Source organism: Oncorhynchus gorbuscha, linkage group LG17 (genome assembly GCF_021184085.1).
Source record: "Oncorhynchus gorbuscha isolate QuinsamMale2020 ecotype Even-year linkage group LG17, OgorEven_v1.0, whole genome shotgun sequence".
Taxonomy (NCBI): domain Eukaryota; kingdom Metazoa; phylum Chordata; class Actinopteri; order Salmoniformes; family Salmonidae; genus Oncorhynchus; species Oncorhynchus gorbuscha.
This window is the reverse complement of record NC_060189.1, coordinates 54,085,390-54,107,888: the sequence shown is the minus strand read 5'-3', so window position 1 is coordinate 54,107,888 and position 22,499 is coordinate 54,085,390. Positions and strand designations below refer to the sequence as shown.

Here is a 22,499-nt window from a genome sequence, read left to right as displayed (position 1 = left end):
TTAAACATACCCTCGTAAAACTGATCATCCTACCGATCCTCGACTTCGGTGATGTCATCTATAAAATAGCCTCCAACACTCTACTCAACAAACTGGATGCAGTCTATCACAGTGCCATCCGTTTTGTCACCAAAGCCCCATACATTACCCATCATTGCGACCTGTACTCTCTCGTTGGTTGGCCCTCGCTTCATACTCGTCGCCAAACCCACTGGCTACAGGTCATCTACAAGTCTCTGCTAGGTAAAGCCCTGCCTTATCTCAGCTCACTGGTCACCATAGCAGCACCCACTCGTAGCATGCGCTCCAGCAGGTATATCTCACTGGTCACCCCCAAAGCCAATTCCTCCTTTGGTCGTCTTTCCTTCCAGTTCTCTGCTGCCCATGACTGGAATGAATTGCAAAAATCTCTGAAGCTGGAGACTCACATCTCCCTCACCAGCTTTAAGCACCAGCTGTCAGAGCAGTTTACAGATCACTGCACCTGTACATAGCCTATCTGTAAACAGCCCATCTATCTACCTACCTCATTCCCATACTGGTATTTATTTATTTTGCTCCTTTGCACCCCAGTATCTCTACCTGCACATTCATCTTCTGCCGATCTACCATTCCAGTGTTTAATTGCTATATTGTAATTACTTCGCCACCATGGCCTATTTATTTAGTTAACTTACCTCATTTGCACTCACTGTATATAGACTTTTTGTTTTCTTTTGTTCTACTGTATTATTGACTGTATGTTTTATTTATTCCATGTGTAACTCTGTGTTGTTGTATGTGTCGAATTGCTATGCTTTATCTTGGCCAGGTCGCAGTTGCAAATGAGAACTTGTTCTCAACTAGCCTACCTGGTTAAATAAAGGTGAAAAAAATGTCAGGGGGAGTAGACGCAACAAGCTAGTCTTTCTCTGGCGATACCCAGTCAGTGGTTTAGCTATTAGTCTCCAAGTAAGCCTATCAAAGAATCATGGGAGCTGTAGTTTGGCTTGAAATCAATTAAATCTGTATTCGCAAAATAGCATGGAAAATGCATGCTTCAATTTTCAATCTGAATCCAATCACGCTTGGTGTGTATCCAACCGGCAATGTTGAACAAGTAGTTACGTTACCAAACACATGTCGGCTACATTACTTAGCTGTGTTATTGAACTGCAGGTTTAAATTTCATTCTTGGTGTCTTGCTAATGAGAGCTATATAGAAATATAGAACCCTTCGCTTAAATCGGACCACTTTGGATGGAAAACATACATGTATGTTTTATCTGCATAGATCAGGGCAACGCCAGCGCCCAACTGAATTGTACAGACGAGTGCTAATCTAACATCTATGTTCCTCCAGTGTCTCCTTGAATGTTGACGCATGCTTATTCTCTGACGCAAACACATTTACTGTACCACACAGACCCCCCCCCCCCCCCACAACATATCACATCCTAAGCCCCATGAGTCTAGTTCACTCGTCATGAAAAACATTGCACTGTTGAATTGCACGAAAACAATTGTACAACTATTAGGTATTTTTTTTCTGATCCCTTAAAATAGAGAATCTAATTTCTTAATGGTCCAAAAAAATGTGTTAGGACAGTAAAGATTATAGGAACTTAGGTTCCCAGGGGTGACCAGGATTAAGTCAATTAAGTCATTGAGCTACACCTACAGAGGCTGTGGTAAGTCTCCATAGAAACATTAGCAGTCTAACAACAGTTGCAATGCTAAGGCCTTGACCAGGAGGACGCAAACCCCTGACTGTGAGCGTGTCATGCTTTAAATCACACAGACTCAGAACAGCCAGGCTGGGATCAGCCCATCCAAAATAAGTGGACAATTAAAAGAGGCCTAGCCGCTAATAACTCCAACACACACAACCTCACAGAAGATCCCCTGCCTGCCGTTTACCCCTTGAATCAAGGTGGGACACTGAGAATGAACCTCTCACTCCCCTCAGTCTAGTAGAGAAAAACTATGCATAGGCTTTAAAGAAGCTGTAAACACATCAGAGTACCTTCAATAAGTCATTTGGATTTCTACATATCACACTCTGTAAAAACAATGCATCATATCATATGAAGCAAGGCTTTAATCCAACTCCAGTCCTCAGGGGCCTGTGTGTCTAACGGTTTTCAGGTCTTGCCATTCAACTAGTAAAATGATGATCTGTGGTCAATCAAGATACTGCGGCCCGTGAGGACTGAAGTTGAGTACCGGCTCAGTTTAAGAACCCCACTCCAACATAGCCAACACACACACACACACACACACACACACACACACACACACACACACACACACACACACACACACACACACACACACACACACACACACACACACACACACACACACACACACACACACACACACACACACACACACACCACAGCCCCCCCCCCTTGTGGTCCCCAGTGTGTAACTCACCGTCTTGCTGATGTAGGAGGTGCTGATGTTCATACACTGCAGCGCCTCGCTGTTGCAGCAGCCCCCACATCTGTAGACAGACACGCAGGGTGGTTTATAGAAGGTGTTTGTAGCCGCCCCAAACTCTTTCCCCACATCTAAACAAACTTCTCGTGGCATGCACTGGGTCTTTTTCCACTCTGACACAATACCTGTTGGATGCACGTTGAGAGAATCAGACAGGAAGACCAGAGCATTAAAATGACATCATCATTCGACAAACCATGTATTATATTGCACTTCCTGTATTGACGTCAGTCAAGGTAAGTGGCCAATCAAATGTATTTTCTTTTTTAGGTGATATGAATTTGTTTGCTAAACTAAGCACTGATCTAATTGTTTGTTATAGTCTAATGTTACTAGGCTACAAGGTCAGTTGGTCAACAACAAACAAACCTAGACAGGTCAACAGTGACGGAAAAAGCATCTCCTGAAAACAGACGCTTACTTTTCAGTGTGTCAGGGTTCAAGGAAGCGAACGCCGGCAGTTCGCCGCTTGACCGCGTTTCTGTGGCTGTGTGTTCCCCTCTCAGGGGGAAGCGTGCGCCCCGCTTCGACCGGCAACTGAGCACGCTGTAGTAGTTAGGGTACACTATCCTCATCAGTTCCTCAACACTGGCCACGGAGCGCAGCTGCTGCTCAAGGTCTGGCTCCGACGGCTCCTGGATGGAAAGAACAGAGAGACCCAATAAGGACTGATGTACTGGTACCGTTATCACACATTAAGGACTGGGGAGAAGACATGAAGGTTGTTTGGTTTGAGGAGACCTCCCACAATAGTGTGGTGAATGATACAGACAGGGTTCACGAGGAACTGTGTTACCAGACAATACCATGATCTGATGAATTGACTTAGATCTTATTGTTATTTGTTAGGAGGAAGAAGAGTGTTTAGAAATGAATCTCATGGTGATAGTTTTGGCTCACGGACATAGACATGCCATTAACTCCCTAGTAAGTGTAATAAATGCTTGTTTAGCCACATTGAGCCTTTTCATTGGTTCGAAGCCATTTCAATTGCATTGGTAAAGCATTTCCTGTCCTGACAGCCAACTATTTTAAAAGATTCAGTGGAATCAGGTAATATGCATTTTAATATAGTCTTATCCAGAGTGACTTACAGAAGCAATTAGGGTTAAGTACCTTGCTCAATGGCACATAGGCAGATGTTTCACCGAATTGGCTTAGGGATTTCAACCAGCGAAGTTTCAGTTACTGGTCCAACGCTCTTAACTGCTAGGCTACGGTCTTTGAGCAATCAGTCACTCATTCATTCACGGACTGCAAACCAGGCCTTAGTAGGCTCCTGTACTTATTGGTCTCCAATGACCTGCCATGAAATCAGTTCAACCTACTGACTGTGTTAGTTTTACGATTCATTCCAAAACATAATTCTCATTCAATGTTGAGAATCCCTTTATTGTGCCTACCTGTAGCAGTTGTATCAACCACAGACCAGTATTGAAATGAGATATTTTAAAATAATTATAACTACAAATAAGTGCGGAGTGAACGATAAAAAGCCTTTAACGTACGGACTAAGACTTTATTAAAATACACCAACATGTATCGGTTACGCCTTCAGGGTGTCTACACAGTGGAGAGGCAGGCCAATACTGTCTGAACGAGTAGGGAGGCGCTACTATAGCTAATGACCTGTTCTCCTTCAACAGTACAACCAACCCCTGGAAGACATCTGTATCAGAATCGTCTAGGACACCTTCAGCACCCGGTCGCCCATCACTGACCAAACAATTGACGGGCTGCTTCCCTCCCTACACACCGCCACTCCTTGGGGGATACGGGTTTGCAAAGTGTGAAAACACGAGCACCGTCTAACAGAGTGTACAGGAGTCGCTGATGAAAAGGGATACTGCTGTCTCGAACATTCCAGAAAACATGTCCAGTTAACCCCATGACTGATCACCCCCGATGACAACCAAAAAAAGAGAGAGAAAGAAAGAGAGAACCTCCCTCCCTCACATTCGTCTCCCTTCAAGGTGTCAAAAAGTGAAAGTAAGAAAAAAAGGTCCGATAAATGTTTTTGTTTTTTTTGTTTTTTTAATCGGACAGACTCTATCTGGGTAATTCAGAATAGTTTATTATCCGAGACCGGGCTGGGATTATTAAATAGACATGACATCTTATTCTGTGCTGACCACCATGTTTACAGATGGATATGTAAGGTTCTTGACTCTAATTTACAGAGAACACATCTCTTAACTGCTTGTCTTGGAGAACATGATAATAAATACATGACTCATATGTTTGAACTTAAAGTTTGTGGTATGTTTAGTGTTTTAAAACACGTTGACAGGATAGGCAAATTCAACAAAGACATGAACCATTATGTTTTCCCTAGTTGAGTTGTTTCCAGAGAAGGTTACTTAATAATATGTTGATATGTCTAGTTCATCTTGACTTCAAAGATGAGCCACGAGCTGTTTGCAAACATTTCGCCCAAACCATAAGGAAGATGATTGAACTGAAAGGGGAAGTGCTTTGCAGTTTGCATGAAAATTGACATATTGTAAACATACTGATTGTATTATTCAGTTCAGGGAATGCTTGTTGGACTCCGGTACTCTCCGAGGACACCGGTTCTAGCCTTTTGCTTGAACATCAGATGTCATGACAATAAACAAGGCAAAGAAAATAACTGGATGGAACAGCAGTTCTATCTTTTACTCCTGTGTCGCCAATAGTTCATTGACAATACGACCTCAGCTCCACTCTGGTCGACATAATCCAGAAACAGAGAGAGAAAGAGCTTGACCATTCTGTCAGGTTACAGAGGAACCTTGGAATCGTTTATATAGTGGAATCTACAGTGTACTGCCTGTACAGCGGTGGTATTCAACTCTGGTCCTCTGGACATGCAACCTCTCTCTCCCGAGCACTGCTTTCTTGTCAAAGTATCAGGTGAAGAGGTAGAATTCAATTCCTTGTAGTAAGCGGGCATTTTCCCCTTTATTTATTCAGGAAACTCAAACACCAGAGAAACCCTGAACAAGACAATTGTATTAGACTCCTTTCATGTGTTAGTTGTCAATGATTCTAGAGATAACACGCAGTCATCTGTTTCCTACCAGAAACAATAGACACTGTGTGTGTGTGTGTGTGTGTGTGTGTGTGTGTGTGTGTGTGTGTGTGTGTGTGTGTGTGTGTGTGTGTGTGTGTGTGTGTGTGTGTGTGTGTGTGTGTGTGTGTGTGTGTGTGTGTCTGCGCGTGTGCGTGTGTGTGTGCATGTATGTGTGTATATGTGTGTGTGTGTATGTGTATGTGTGTGTGTGTGTCTGTGTGTGTGTGTGTGTGTGTGTGTGTGTGTGTGTGTGTGTGTGTGTGTGTGTGTGTGTGTGTGTGTGTGTGTGTGTGTGTGTGTGTGTGTGTGTGTGTGTGTGTGTGTGTGTGTGTGTGTGTGTGTGTGTGTGTGTGTGTAAGCTTATTCACACCTTGATCCACCCTCACGTTCTTTCACTAGGGAACAGAAATGTCTGACGTCTTAAATCAAATTTAAGAGACAAAGGCAAACAACGAACAAACGTATCTCCAACTAAACATTCCGTTTCACTAGAAATAGAACCCATTGTTGTTTTACTATTGACATGGGAGCACAGAGTACAGAAGACCAATATGGAAACACACAATAAGGATCCACAGTGGAATGCATCCACCAGGCCGTAGACACTTGACAGTATAGTACAGTAGGCAAGCAGAACATATGATAGGTAGTCCTTTCCTGCAGTCAAAGAATATTGGGATGTAATGTAATGTAATATTGGGATGCAAACTAAAAATGTTGTACATGTCAACTCTATTTCTGACATGGTACAGGTGTCTTATTGTTTTAAAGCCCATAACCATGTGTGTGAGGTGTATCCCTTTGTTTCAAAATAGAGTTGTTTCAAGAAACACTCTGTGTGAACCCGATTTAGCCAACTGCAGTAAAAAGGTTCAAATGAATCACATCCACCACAAAACACAACACTTTCATTTGCTCCATGCAGTTTAGAACTCTGCCAAGCAATCCCACTGATGACACTACATTGACCACTGTTGACTAGGGTTCATGCGGTGAAAGTTTGAAGTCACAGGATATGAATGACCGCGCGGACAGACATACAGTCCGGATAAAAGAATGTTCAAAATGTAACACATAAAACCTCAGCCAAAGTTCATCTTTTGTCAGTCCTGGTCTTCATCCAAAATGGCACAGTATTCCCTTCTCAGAGCAGTGAAGTAGTCCACTACATAGGGTATAGGGTGCCATTTTGGACAAATCTCTGCTGTTAGTGGAGTGCACTGCCACAGGCACAGGAAGGTGAATGTATGACTGAGTGATATGGTCATGGAACATTATTGCCACACTACAAGCAGGCACAGGAAATCCTCCTGACCACTATGACAATAATAACATGCCAGTGTGGTTTGTGTGGTTCCAATTACCAAGCAAACATGCTCACCCTTGCCTGAAAACAATATTGTAAATTGAGCTGACTTTCAATTGTTCACTTGACACCATTAGGAGGGAGTGGCTAGGGCCAGGAGGTTTCCCTGACCATGTGATTTGACCAGGAACAAATCCAGTCCCTGGTTGTATAGATTACAACCACAGCTGTGAGATTCCCCTAGTCAGGGAAAACGGACAATAAACGATGTCAAGATGGAGTCATATGCGTGGGAGTTACTTTCTGTAACGAACAGGAGAAACCTGTGGCTGAAGTGATGGGCTCAGTACTGAGTTACTGGAAGGCTGCTACATCCTATCCTGTACAGTACGGCTCTAGGTATTTCCTATGATGACAGGTATAAACCACAGCCTGAGCCTGGGCTGGACTGGACTGTGAAGCAGCAGTGTCGGTGCCCCCCCCCCCCCTCATCCTCTGGTTCACCGGAATCCCGGATGCTCTAGGATCCACCAGCCCAAAACGATCTTCCCAATCTGAGCCTGGAATTCCTCTCTTCCGTTCTCCTGCAGGGCCAGGGATTTAATCCGTGTTGCCAAGATTCAACTAGAATCTACCTCTTCCAATATATTACCATGCATGTATTGCCATGGGGAGTATATGATACTGTATGGTCCGTTTGTATCTGTTTTACACTCCCTAAAGACGGAGCCTGATGTCATGTTCTGCGTTAGGGTGACATTTAGTGCCTGACAAGATTTTTCCATTCCCAAAAGTGATGTCATAATCAATAAACACAGTCAAAATACTGCCAAAGTCAGACAGTGACTCATCAATATTGCATAAATAGTGAATTAAAGATTTCCTAATATGTACAAACCGCATAATCTAATCATATGAGTCATATTGAAAACAAAATAACCGATTGAAACGGGTTCCCTTAAGAACAAACAAGCATCATGGTTTGGAGAAACGCTGTAACAGTGGCCAATAGGTAATAGGTCTGAGAGTTACTCAACAAATTATGTATTTGATGTCAACGGAATGACAGGAAAACCTCAAACTACTTCTGTCCTTAACTCGTGATAGTAACATATTCTGATTATGTCATCCAACAATTTAAAACGGAATAGTTTTCCACTTCCCAAATCTGCTTCAACTGATTTGAAACCAAACACAGAATTGTATTCGCTGTTGTACATCAGGACAAAACTCACGAAACAGATCCTTTAAAACCAAGGCATATCCTCTTTTGGTCAAGTCAGATCCAACATTCAGTCATCTAAAGTTTGATCTGACGACATTATGTTATAGCCACAGATGTGAAACCACTAAATATTCAAACCAAAACAGATCCATGACGAACCGTAATATCTCTGATGTCTGCATATCATCCACGGTCTGTACATGAGAAGGAACCATAACTTCGAAATGGGGATAAGAGTTTATGGAATGGCATGTAGCCAAAGGCAAGGTGGAACAGCAGGCTGCTAAAGTGGGATTTTCTCCATAGTCTGATCCCACTACTAGCTACATGCACAAACACAGGAATTACACGTGTAGCATCTGTTGCAGCCATTACTTTCATCCATATTTATTAGACCCTCAGGACCAGGCTTAGAGACAGCGAACAGGAAGTAATGGAACTAGAACAGGCCTAGCTAGGACAGGCTTAGAGAACACTGTACTGGGGAAACAGACCTTGCCAGAAGCATATTCATATATCTAAATTTAGACAACTCCGGATGCAGCTAGAGTAAGACAGGACAGGTTTGGTGAGCACTGCACTGGGGATCTGACTTAGCTACAGTACGACAGGACAGGTTCAGAGAGTACTGCACTGGGGGAGCTAATCTAGCTACAGTAAGAAACGACAAGTTTTGAGAGCACTGCACTGGGGGAGCTAATCTAGCTACAGTAAGACAGGACAAACACCAGACTCCACTGACCTAGCTACAGTAAGACAGGACAAACACCAGACTACACTGACCTAGCTACAGTAAGACAGGACAAACACCAGACTACACTGACCTAGCTACAGTAAGACAGGACAAACACCAGACTCCACTGACCTAGCTACAGTAGGACAGGACAAACACCAGACTACACTGACCTAGCTACAGTAACACAGGACAAACACCAGACTACACTGACCTAGCTACAGTAAGACAGGACAAACACCAGACTCCACTGACCTAGCTACAGTAAGACAGGACAAACACCAGACTACACTGACCTAGCTACAGTAAGACAGGACAAACACCAGACTACACTGACCTAGCTACAGTAAGACAGGACAAACACCAGACTCCACTGACCTAGCTACAGTAAGACAGGACAAACACGAGACTCCACTCACCTAGCTACAGTAAGACAGGACAAACACCAGACTACACTGACCTAGCTACAGTAAGACAGGACAAACACCAGACTCCACTGACCTAGCTACAGTAAGACAGGACAAACACCAGACTACACTGACCTAGCTACAGTAAGACAGGACAAACACCAGACTACACTGACCTAGCTACAGTAAGACAGGACAAACACCAGACTCCACTGACCTAGCTACAGTAACACAGGACAAACACCAGACTCCACTGACCTAGCTACAGTAAGACAGGACAAACACCAGACTACACAGACCTAGCTACACAGCACAAACACCAGACTACACTGACCTAGCTACACAGCACAAACACCAGACTACACTGACCTAGCTACAGTAAGACAGGACAAACACCAGACTACACTGACCTAGCTACAGTAAGACAGGACAAACACCAGACTACACTGACCTAGCTACAGTAAGACAGGACAAACACCAGACTACACTGACCTAGCTACAGTAAGACAGGACAAACACCAGACTCCACTGACCTAGCTACAGTATGACAGGACAAACACCAGACTACACTGACCTAGCTACAGTAAGACAGGACAAACACCAGACTACACTGACCTAGCTACAGTAAGACAGGACAAACACCAGACTACACTGACCTAGCTACAGTAAGACAGGACAAACACCAGACTCCACTGATCTAGCTACAGTAAGACAGGACAAACACCAGACGACACTGACCTAGCTACAGTAAGACAGGACAAACACCAGACTCCCCTGATCTAGCTACAGTAAGACAGGACAAACACCAGACAACACTGACCTAGCTACAGTAAGACAGGACAAACACCAGACTCCACTGACCTAGCTACAGTAAGACAGGACAAACACCAGACTACACTGACCTAGCTACACAGCACAAACACCAGACTACACTGACCTAGCTACAGTAAGACAGGACAAACACCAGACTACACTGACCTAGCTACAGTAAGACAGGACAAACACCAGACTACACTGACCTAGCTACAGTAAGACAGGACAAACACCAGACTCCACTGACCTAGCTACAGTAAGACAGGACAAACACCAGACTACACTGACCTAGCTACAGTAAGACAGGACAAACACCAGACTCCACTGACCTAGCTACAGTAAGACAGGACAAACACCAGACTACACTGACCTAGCTACAGTAAGACAGGACAAACACCAGACTCCACTGACCTAGCTACAGTAAGACAGGACAAACACCAGGCGACACTGACCTAGCTACAGTAAGACAGGACAAACACCAGACTCCACTGACCTAGCTACAGTAAGACAGGACAAACACCAGACTACACTGACCTAGCTACAGTAAGACAGGACAAACACCAGACTCCACTGACCTAGCTACAGTAAGACAGGACAAACACCAGACTCCACTGACCTAGCTACAGTAAGACAGGACAAACACCAGACTACACTGACCTAGCTACAGTAAGACAGGACAAACACCAGACTCCACTGACCTAGCTACAGTAAGACAGGACAAACACCAGACTACACTGACCTAGCTACAGTAAGACAGGACAAACACCAGACTACACTGACCTAGCTACAGTAAGACAGGACAAACACCAGACTACACTGACCTAGCTACAGTAAGACAGGACAAACACCAGACTACACTGACCTAGCTACAGTAAGACAGGACAAACACCAGACTACACTGACCTAGCTACAGTAAGACAGGACAAACACCAGACTACACTGACCTAGCTACAGTAAGACAGGACAAACACCAGACTACACTGACCTAGCTACAGTAAGACAGGACAAACACCAGACTACACTGACCTAGCTACAGTAAGACAGGACAAACACCAGACTACACTGACCTAGCTACACAGCACAAACACCAGCTCTGGATGTCTGAGCAGACTCCCACCACAATATAGATAGAAGGAGTTGTAAGGGAAGAGAGGGCCCATGCACCGCCATGCCGCCATCCATCTGGTATGCAGGGTAAGCCACTTTCAGGGATATCTGTCCTATTCTACTGATACGGACCCGAAATGAACTGAGATACAAATCATCATGTAGGGACCGCTCAGCAGACCAGAACCCAGACAGACCGCAGGTTTCATTTGAATAATGCTATTCATCACTAATCATTTCCTGGTGTGCTTCTCAAATGGCACCCTACTCCCTTTTTAGTGCACTACTTTTGACCAGAGCCTTATGGGCACCCAATCCTCACTATATAGGTGACAGGGTGCCATTTGGGACGCAACCTGGTGTGATTGAGATGTCTCCCGGTAGGTAGGAAGACTCCAACAATTCCTCATGTACATCACGCTACAGCTCATGCAAAGGCCAGCATCATTCCGCCCTCCTTCTTCCACACTCTCTCCCCCACTTGCCTTCTTCCTTGGGGGAATGGCTTATCCCTTCTTAGCTCTAGAGCTGCTATAGCCATTAGATGTAAAACTGGCGCTGTGCAAAGTCTGAGCAAATAAAATATCATAGTCAGTGTTAATGTACATAGTATTGGATTATCTTTCAAAACCCCAATAAACTATTATTGAATAATTGCCAAAATACAATCAGCTTTGCAGGAGAACTTGGAGGAAAAGGGATTTCGAACACTGATCTTGTAATCCTCAACTGGCTTCCATTTTGTCACCCTTCCACTTTGACTTTGCAGATTCGTTTCACAGATATCTGACAGCTTGAAGGACATGTGGGATGTGTTTTAGTGGGATTAGACATGTTTATCTGTGAATGGCTGCTTGCTTTAGGGTTTCTGTGGTGCAGTGAAGCAATCAGCTCAGCCTATTTATCTGGCTCTATAGGACCACCGGGAACTAGAGCCTGATGTAGCATAGCCCACCTTCTGAACTCCCCTTCCAGGGTGTTCTGCCTGGCCGACTTTTCATGCCCACACATCAGCCTCCAGCCTCCACTGGGTTAGCTAGCCTCCACGGGATTAGCTAGCCCCCACTGGGTTAGCTAGCCTCCACTGGGTTAGATAGCCCCCACTGGGTTAGCTAGCCCCCACTGGGTTAGCTAGCCTCCACTGGGTTAGCTAAAATGCACATAAAACAACTTTTGATGTACATTTGACAAATGCTGGATCCCTTCAAGCCATGACCCCTCCCACTGGTCTACCACTGCATGCTGATTCTTTCCAACATAATGGATGAGGGAAAACCTCAAAGCATAGGACAGGAGAAAACGTCTATCTTACATGCTGTCCTGTGCTAATTGTCCTTGTAGGAGCCTGAGAGTTAACTTGTTGGTTTCTCTTGACAGGGCAGGCCCTGTATGGGCAAATCCTTGAGATACACTTGAATAACTTGAGTTTCATGTATTGTCAAGAGAGAATTGTGTGAAAATTTGAACTGCACTCACAGAGTCTAATTGCAATTGTTTTCACAGAGCAGTTGGAAGCGCTAAGCTGATACAGTGCAGAGGGAGCCAGAGCTCATCGCTTTTTGCGGTATTGGCTACTAGGGCATTACGTCACGACTTGTTGCTTTAGCGCTTGGAGTCCTGCGGTTGCACGCTGGCAGTTGTGGTTTAAGCTGACTTAGGAGCGCAGAGCCGTGTGTGTGTGTGTGGGGAAACTGGTTTGGAGACAACGGGTTAGCGTAGCGGTTTTTGATTAACTGAGAACTCACTGAGGCAAGACGTTTGTTTAGAAGAGGAGTGTGAGCTGCATGACTGGTCTGAAGACACGCCACAGTGACACACACACACACACATACTCACAGATGCCCGCACACAACACAGTCTACACGCACACTCTGCTACTCCCGATGAGGAGACCACCTAGCTAGCCCTCTTGTTTAGTCATGGTGTCAGTACACGCAGAGTTACTGGGGCCCCTAAACACGTACCCATGACAAACAGGGAAGCTTGTGAGGACCCTTTGCTTTCTGAGTGGTATACAAACAGAACAATAGAGATTAGTCAAACAGAACAGTCAATTGTGAAACTTGTAACGAAAGTCAATCAAATCGGCGTAACCCCTAAAACTATCACTATGGAGGACTTCGAATGTCGCATGTACCATGACAGGCTTAGGTTATGAGGCAGTAGACAGAGAAATGATTGGTTGAATTCCATTCCGAAAGTAATATTGCCACAATCAAGAAATGCTATCTAATATGACCCTAGGTCTTCTCCAGTCGACCAGTAAAGCTTTTCCCTCTGTCTGCTCCGTGCCTCTGTCTGAGGTCCAGAACATTTTAAATTACCCCTTTCTTTAAACCTGTCAGAGCTTAAAGGAAACCAAGCTAAGAATGAATAGGGGATTTCTCCTCTCTCTGCACCTCTACCACCTTTGTGCACTTCCAAATGGCAAGTCCTTATGTTGGTGTTATGAATAAAACCGCCAATCACCTTGTTTCCGTAGGGCTGCATTTAAAGGCGCGAGCACAAAGTCAACGCAGAGAGGACAAGAGTTTAGGAGGAGTGGCTGGGAGGTTAAAGACCACATCTCCTCCACATCTCATTCTTCTTCCCTCTCTAGGCTCTCTCTTTTCTAATTAAACCTCAGCTGATTGATGCTCTTCTACGCTACTGTTTTAGAAGTGGTTAACCACATGTAGGGGATTAGATGTACTTCCATATGTGAACCGAACAGGCTGAACAGGGAAGAGAAGAAAAGAGACGGATATAAAACTGGTGCAGTTATGAAAGGCAGATTTCTTGTCACCTGCTATTCAGGACCATTGTGGTCTCTCTACACTAGAGTGGTCTCTGTAGACTATTGTGGTCTTTGTAGACTATTGTGGTCTCTGTATACTATTGTGGTCTCTGTAGGCTAGAGTGGTCTCTGTAGACTAGTGTGGTCTCTGTATACTATTGTGGTCTCTGTAGGCTAGAGTGGTCTCTGTAGACTAGTGTGGTGTACGTAGACTATTGTGGTCTCTGTAGACTAACGTGGTCTCTGTAGACTAGCGTGGTCTCTGTAGACTAGCTTGGTGTATGTAAACTATTGTGGTCTCTGTAGACTATTGTGGACTCTGTAGACTAGCGTGGTCTCTGTAGATTAGCATGGTCTCTAGCATGGTCTCTGTAGACTATTGTGGTCTCTGTAGACTAGCCTGGTCTCTGTAGACTATTGTGGATTCTGTAGACTAGAATGGTCTCTGTAGACTATTGTGGATGCTGTAGACTAGCGTGGTCTCTGTAGACTATTGTGGACTCTGTAGACTAGCGGGGTCTATGTAGACTATGGTGGTCTCTGCAGACTATTTCGGTCTCTGTAGACTAGCGTAGTCTCTGTAGACTATTGTGGATGCTGTAGACTAGCGTGGTCTCTGTAGACTATTGTGGACTCTGTAGACTAGCGTGGTCTCTGTAGACTATTGTGGACTCTGTAGACTAGCGTGGTCTCTGTAGACTATTGTGGACTCTGTAGACTAGCGGGGTCTATGTAGACTATGGTGGTCTCTGCAGACTATTTCGGTCTCTGTAGACTAGCGTGGTCTCTGTAGACTAGAGTAGTCTCTGTAGACTATTGTGGACTCTGTAGACTAGAGTGGTGTCTGTAGACTATTGTGGACTCTGTAGACTTGTGTGGTCTCTGTAGACTAGCAAGGTCTTTGTAGGCTAGTGTGGTCTCTGTGGACTAGGTGGGTCTCTGTATACTAGCATGGTCTCTTTAGGCTAGTGTGATCTCTGTAGACTAGGTGGGTCTCTGTAGACTAGGTGGGACTCTGTAGACTAGGTAGGTCTCTTTAGGCTAGTGTGGTCTCTGTAGACTAGTGTGGTCTCTCATCTTAGCTGTTGTGATTCTGTTAGAATTCGTCTCCCATATAATATAATAATATATGCCATTTAGCAGACGCTTTTATCCAAAGCGACTTACAGTCAAGTGTGCATACATTCTACGTATGGGTGGTCCCGGGGATCGAACCCACTACCCTGGCGTTACAAGCGCCATGCTCTACCAACTGAGCTACAGAAGGACCATATGAAATTGGTCCCATTCGTCCAGCTTCGAAATGCTGCATAATATGTAATATCGAGTCCCTGAAGATATTCTCAAACACTAAGATGTTATCATAGCAAAATGTCTTAAATTCAAGGACCATGACCATGTCTAGTACGAATTTCTGACTACACAGAGTTGGATCTGATTATCTAATCACCACAGAAAAACTAACTGGGCATCTTTCACTTTCCATTTAATCTCCTTTCATTTTCCTAGTCAGAAAAGACCGGTTGTTGAGAGCCAGGATCAGCATAACAATGAGAAACAGGTTAAATGTTAACACCTGAAGAGCTCAGAAGCACCACGTTATACAATGTCTGCTACCAACAAGTAGCCTGAACTGAGCCTGTTCACGATGCATTCTAACCTCATTGACCCCCATTCAATCTCCCCACTGCAGAAAATGGGAGTTGAGAGTTTTGTATATATTTAATACAACTCTTTACTCTTCAGTCTTAAAGATGTTAGGTATTAAAAAATATATATATATATATATATATATATATATATATATATATATCACCTTTATTTAACCAGCTAGGCTAGTTGAGAACAAGTTTTCATTTACAACTGCAACCTGGCCAAGATAAAGCAAAGCAGTGTGACACATACAACAACAGAGTTACACATAGAATAAACAAACATACAGTCAATAATACAGTGGAAACAAGTATATATATAGTGTGCGCAAATGAGGTAAGATAAGAGAGTTAAGGCAATAAAATAGGTCATAGTGGCGAGATAATTATGATATAGCAATTAAACACTGGAATGGTAGATGTGCAGAAGATGAATGTGCAAGTAGAGATACTGGGGTGCAAAGGAGCAAAATGAATAAATAAATACAGTATGGGGATGAGGTAGTTGGATGGGCTATTTACAGATGGGCTATGTACAGGTGCAATGATCTGTGAGCTGCTCTGACAGTTGGTGCTTGAGTTAGTGAGGAAGATAAGAGTCTCCAGCTTCAACGATTTTTGCAGTTCGTTCCAGTCATTGGCAGCAGAGAACAGTAAGGAAAGGTGGCCGAAGGAGGAATTGGCTTTGGGGGTGACCAATGAAATATACCTGCTGGAGCGCGTGCTGCAGGTGGGTGCTGCTATGGTGACCAGTGAACTGAGATAGGGCGGGGCTTTACCTAGCAAAGACTTGTAGATGACCTGGAGCAAGTGGGTTTGGCGCCGAGTATTAAACGAGGGCCAGCCAACGAGAGCGTACAGGTCGCAGTGCTGGGTAGTATATGGGGCTTTGGTGACAAAACGGATGGCACTGTGATAGACTGCATCCAATTTGTTGAGTAGAGTGTTGGAGGCTATTTTGTAAATGACATCGCCGAAGTCGAGGATCGGTATGTATGCTAGGACCGTCAAGAGTTCAGCCTGCTGCACTGACCCAGTCTACAGCGCTTGGTTAAATTGTGCTTAGGAGCATTTTTTAAAATCTCTAAATGGTTAAGCTAGTGATAAATACATGTGATTATTGTAAAAATCTGTGTTTGCTTAATTTACTAAGATTCATTTCCTATTTTGCCATGTCTAAGTAATAATAAAGAGTCTATTGACACACCCCTGCATCAATCTAAGTAACATAATACAGAAATACCCATCAAAATCTGTCAGTTTAAGCTTAGTCTCAATTAGTCTTTAGTCTCAATTCAATGAGTGTATGAAAAATTAAGAACACCTGCTGTTTACATGACATAGACTGACCAGGTGAATCCCTTATTGATGTCACTTGTTAAATCCACTTCAATCAGTGTAGATGTGGGGGAGGAGACCGGTTAAAGACAATTGAGACAATTGAGACATGGATTGTGTATGTGTGCCATTCAGAGGGTGTAGGATCAAGACAAAAGATTGAAATACCTTTGAACGGGGTATAGTAGTATGTGCCAGGCGCACCGGTTTTGTCAAGAACTGCAACGCTGATAGGTTTTTCACACTCAACAGTTTCCCGTGTGTATCAGGAATAGTCCACCACCCAAAGGACATCCAGCCAACTTGACACAACTGTGGGAAGCATTGGAGTCAACATGGGCCAGCATCCCTGTGGAACGTTTTCGACACCTTGTAGAGTCCATGCCCCGATGGAGTGAGGCTGTTCTGAGGGCAACTCAATATTAGGAAGGTGTACTTAATGTTTTGTACACTCAGTATATATATATTTTGTGTTTTATTTTATTTGACCTTTATTTACCTAGGCAAGTATAGCTTCTATTGCTGTGTTACTTTCTCTGTATTTCTCGTGTGTTTTCTTACTGTTTCATTCTGACTTGTATTATTTCCTGAACATTATATTCTCTCACTTGAATTGTTGTGAAGTAGCATGCAAGTAAGCATTTCACTGTACCTGCTGTCTCCTGTGCATGTGACAAATAAATGCTGAAACTTTGAAATGACACGCGGTGCAGTATCACAGCAGGTGATAACATGCTAAAAGGTCAATATTTATACTGGTACTCTCTAGCCTGGGTTTGTTGTTTTTGTGTTTTGAGAGATTCTGCGTTTATTAGTTAAAGCGTTCATCCAAATAGGTTGTGAAAAGAATGGAACGGTCCTTGACAGTTCAGTACCTCCATTATTATGGGATGTTCTGGTCTTTGTCAAACACGGAACAGGAAACGTGGGGGAAGAGACAGATTAGTGAATCACTGTTTACACTGATAGGATTACACCTGTATGCAGTCATAGACCTTGTCAGTAACCCCATGAAAGCAGATGTTCGATGTTAGGAAGAAATTAGACTTGCATAACATCACTGCTAGCTGGTGCTAACATCAAACATCAAACACAAAGCAATTTGCAGTTTTTTTTGTTGCACCAATTAGTCACAATATTTTTAGGGGGCTTTGGCACTTCAAGAGAAAATGCATTCAGCCTTTATTAAATCATGAAATACTTGTTGCATCATCTTAACAATGGGAATTAAGCATTGTTTGGTCACACTACACCCTACGCACCTGGCACTGTGGCTACCGTTCATTTCCAGCCCACGTGAGCTGATCTAAAGGGTCTCCACTGCAGATAAAGGTGTTTTGAAAACATCCAAAACTTCTTCTGAGGACCGTGAACTCATTTGGCCTCTTCTTGACTGCACTGTTTCCACGAAGTTGGTGAGGCGAGGGCAAGAGAGTGTCAGAGAGGCACCATTAGTTGTCCTGAAGGACCATGGGAATACATTCTTCTCTCTGTTCTCAGCTTTACATTAACCAGACAGAGTTAGCACACAGCCATACTTCTGACAGTGATGTTGATCCTAGCTTACGGTATGTCAGCTCTAGTTTTGTAGTGAGCTACCACCTGCTGGCTGCTGTGTGAGGGAGCTGGAGGGTTCACTAGCAGACAGACAAACAGTACTGGTAGTCAAAGGCTTCCCACTGTGCTACTGTCACAGACATATGGACACACTGAGGATTCAACTGAGGATCATTGACTGCTTGTTGTTCATAAGGTTCACTATACGGCCTGGGTTTATGAGGGGGTCGTTAGTAGCACTTTAGTAGCACAGACTGAATGAGGCAGAAATAAAGAGAAAAGAGAGAGAGGCAGAGAGAGAGAGAGAGAGAGAGAGAGAGAGAGAGAGAGAGAGAGAGAGAGAGAGAGAGAGAGAGAGAGAGAGAGAGACAGAGAGAGAGAGAGAGAGAGAGAGAGAGAGAGACAGAGAGAGACAGAGAGAGAGGCAGAGAGAGAGAGAGAGAGAGAGACAGAGAGAGAGAGAGAGAGAGAGAGAGAGAGAGAGAGAGAGAGAGAGAGAGAGAGAGAGAGAGAGAGAGAGAGAGAGAGAGAGAGAGAGAGAGAGAGAGAGAGAGAGAGAGAGAGAGAGAGAATAGCGTGTTTGTGTGGGAGAGAGTGAGAGCATTGTACTCCTGGGTGGGTACAGGCATGTATACATTAAGGTGTCTAAGCATTAACTCAATTGTCTGAAGCAGCATCAACATCATGTAATGAAAAATGTCTTGTATATATTTGTTAATATTGTTGTCCTCTTATTGTAATCCAGTGCTTGGGACTCCCATATTCTCCACTGAACCTCTGACAAGTTTTTTTCTCACATTTCATAAACACATTGAGATGGCTAGTTTGGCCATAAAAGTGACAGCGCTCTTGTAATACTGGCTGTAATTGCAACTGTGTCCTAACTCAAAGGACAGCTGAACTTTGACCCTCTCTCCCTTCGGCCTATGCCACATCCAAACCCTACAACCTTATGTCACCAACTCATCTAGCTCATGTTTGATACTCTGTCTCTGTGTTCTTTCTTGGTGAAAAGGGATGAAGTGCTGAAAAGAGGTGTGATACAGACTCCTCGTAAGACGAGGAGTTGCGACAGGTGGGTTGTGTAACAGAGATAACCTAGAGATAAAGTCGAGCTGAGGAAAGCAGCTGTGAGGTAATCGCTTCCACCTGGGATCTAACTGTTGGGCTTACGAGAACAACGGAGTACTTCACATACTACACTGACTGCCATGGAGAAGACAGGAAACAGCCTTTAACCCCTACTCCCTACCTATTCTCTTCACATAGTATACTGACTGTCATGGAGAAGACAGGAAACAGCCTTTAACCCCTACCCCTACCTATTCTCTTCACATAGTATACTGACTGTCATGGAGAAGACAGGAAACAGCCTTTAACCCCTACTCCCTACCTCGTCTCTTCACATAGTATACTGACTATCATGGAGAAGACAGGAAACAGCCTTTAACCCCTACTCCCTACCTAGTCTCTTCACATAGTATACTGACTATCATGGAGAAGACAGGAAACAGCCTTTAACCCCTACTCCCTACCTCGTCTCTTCACATAGTATACTGACTGTCATGGAGAAGACAGGAAACAGCCATTAAACCCTACTCCCTACCAAGTCTCTTCACATAGTATACTGACTGTCATGGAGAAGACAGGAAACAGCCTTTAACCCCTACTTCCTACCTAGTCTCTTCACATAGTATACTGACTGTCATGGAGAAGACAGTAAACAGCCTTTAACCCCTACTCCCTACCTAGTCTCTTCACATAGTATACTGACTGTCATGGAGAAGACAGGAAACAGCCTTTAACCCCTACTCCCTACCTCGTCTCTTCACATAGTATACTGACTGTCATGGAGAAGACAGGAAACAGCCTTTAACCCCTACTCCCTACCTAGTCTCTTCACATAGTATACTGACTGTCATGGAGAAGACAGGAAACAGCCTTTAACCCCTACTCCCTACCTACCTCTTCACATAGTATACTGACTGTCATGGAGAAGACAGGAAACAGCCTTTAACCCCTACTCCCTACCTAGTCTCTTCACATAGTATACTGACTGTCATGGAGAAGACAGGAAACAGCCTTTAACCCCTACTCCCTACCTAGTCTCTTCACATAGTATACTGACTGTCATGGAGAAGACAGGAAACAGCCTTTAACCCCTACTCCCTACCTAGTCTCTTCACATAGTATACTGACTGTCATGGAGAAGACAGGAAACAGCCTTTAACCCCTACTCCCTACCTAGTCTCTTCACATAGTATACTGACTGTCATGGAGAAGACAGGAAACAGCCTTCACATAGTATACTGACTGTCAACCCCTACTCCTACCTAGCCTACTCCCTACCTAGTCTCTTCACATAGTATACTGACTGTCATGGAGAAGACAGGAAACAGCCTTTAACCCCTACTCCCTACCTAGTCTCTTCACGTAGTATACTGACTGTCATGGAGAAGACAGGAAACAGCCTTTAACCCCTACTCCCTACCTAGTCTCTTCACGTAGTATACGGACTGTCATGGAGAAGACAGGAAACAGCCTTTAACCCCTACTCCCTACCTATTCTCTTCACGTAGTATACTGACTGTCATTGAGAAGACAGGAAACAGCCTTTAACCCCTACTCCCTACCTAGTCTCTTCACGTAGTATACTGACTGTCATGGAGAAGACAGGAAACAGCCTTTAACCCCTACTCCCTACCTATTCTCTTCACATAGTATACTGACTGTCATTGAGAAGACAGGAAACAGCCTTTAACCCCTACTCCCTACCTAGTCTCTTCACATAGTATACTGACTGTCATGGAGAAGACAGGAAACAGCCTTTAACCCCTACTCCATACCTAGTCTCTTCACATAGTATACTGACTGTCATGGAGAAGACAGGAAACAGCCTTTAACCCCTACTCCCTACCTAGTCTCTTCACATAGTATACTGACTGTCATGGAGAAGACAGGAAACAGCCTTTAACCCCTACTCCCTACCTAGTCTCTTCACATACTACACTGACTGTCATGGAGAAGACAGGAAACACTCCTTAACTCCCACTCCCTACCTAGTCTCTTGAGTATATCGTGGAGGACTGGCTAGGGGTCCCTTTTGTAGCTCAGTTGGTAGAGCATGGTGTTGTAACGCGAGGGTAGTGGGTTTGACACCCCAGACCACCCAAACATGACATGTATGCACATATGACTAAGTTGCTTTGGATAAAATTGTCTGCTTTCTTCACCAACTGTAACACAAACACCCAGGCCTCCTGTACTTACACTACCAAGAGCCCCCCTTACAGAGGTGTGTGTGTGTAATAAAGCAAACAGGCACAAATCAAGCAATGTTTCAACATGAAATAGCTACATAACAATTATCCAGACCAGACTATTGGGACAGACCCAGCGGCATGCACAAAGGTCTACGCTACGGTTGGGTTGAGGTCTGATCCAAACCTCAAAGTGACCACAAATTACAGCCGCCCCTCTTATCCCTAACAGCACACCCTACTCCAATTCGCCCTTCATGGACGTACCCCTTCTCAACTCTTTCAACCCAGTCTTGTTCTACTCTCTAGCCCCACAAGAACAGCCATTCATCCTTAGTACTCTTTCAAAGTGGATGTCTCACTTCGACGCGCGCGTGTGTGTGTGTGTGTGTGTGTGTGTGTGTGTGTGTGTGTGTGTGTGTGTGTGTGTGTGTGTGTGTGTGTGTGTGTGTGTGTGTGTGTGTGTGTGTGTGTGTGTGTGTGTGTGTGTGTGTGTGTGTGTGTGTGTGTGTGTGTGTGTGTGTGTGTGTGTGTGTGTGTGTGAACTCAACACTGAGTGATGCAGCCAGATGACTTCTAGTTGTAGGTGAGTTACAGGCTGACTACACCACTCGCATTGCAAAATTAATTCAGACTTACATGTTATTCAATTATTGCACCCACACTGCTCACACGTGCCAACGAGCGTCTGCCTTGCCAAGGGCTAAAATAGAAGTCATTCCTATTTCTGACACAGATCGCGCTGCCAATTCTGCCTCTCCCATCTCCTCATTGGTTTATAGAAGC

General features: G+C 44.2%; 1 protein-coding gene across 1 annotated transcript in view; it reads right to left on the bottom strand.

The window, feature by feature from the left end:
• Positions 1-22,499, bottom strand: part of LOC124001440 (vascular endothelial growth factor C-like) — a 106,392-nt gene that overhangs the window by 79,113 nt on the left and 4,780 nt on the right. The window contains exons 2-3 of the mRNA XM_046308171.1: positions 2,906-3,119; positions 2,419-2,609 (exon numbers count right to left, since the gene is read on the bottom strand). Of these exons, the coding sequence (XP_046164127.1) occupies positions 2,419-2,609; positions 2,906-3,119 (405 nt within the window). The remainder of the gene's footprint in view (positions 1-2,418; positions 2,610-2,905; positions 3,120-22,499) is intronic.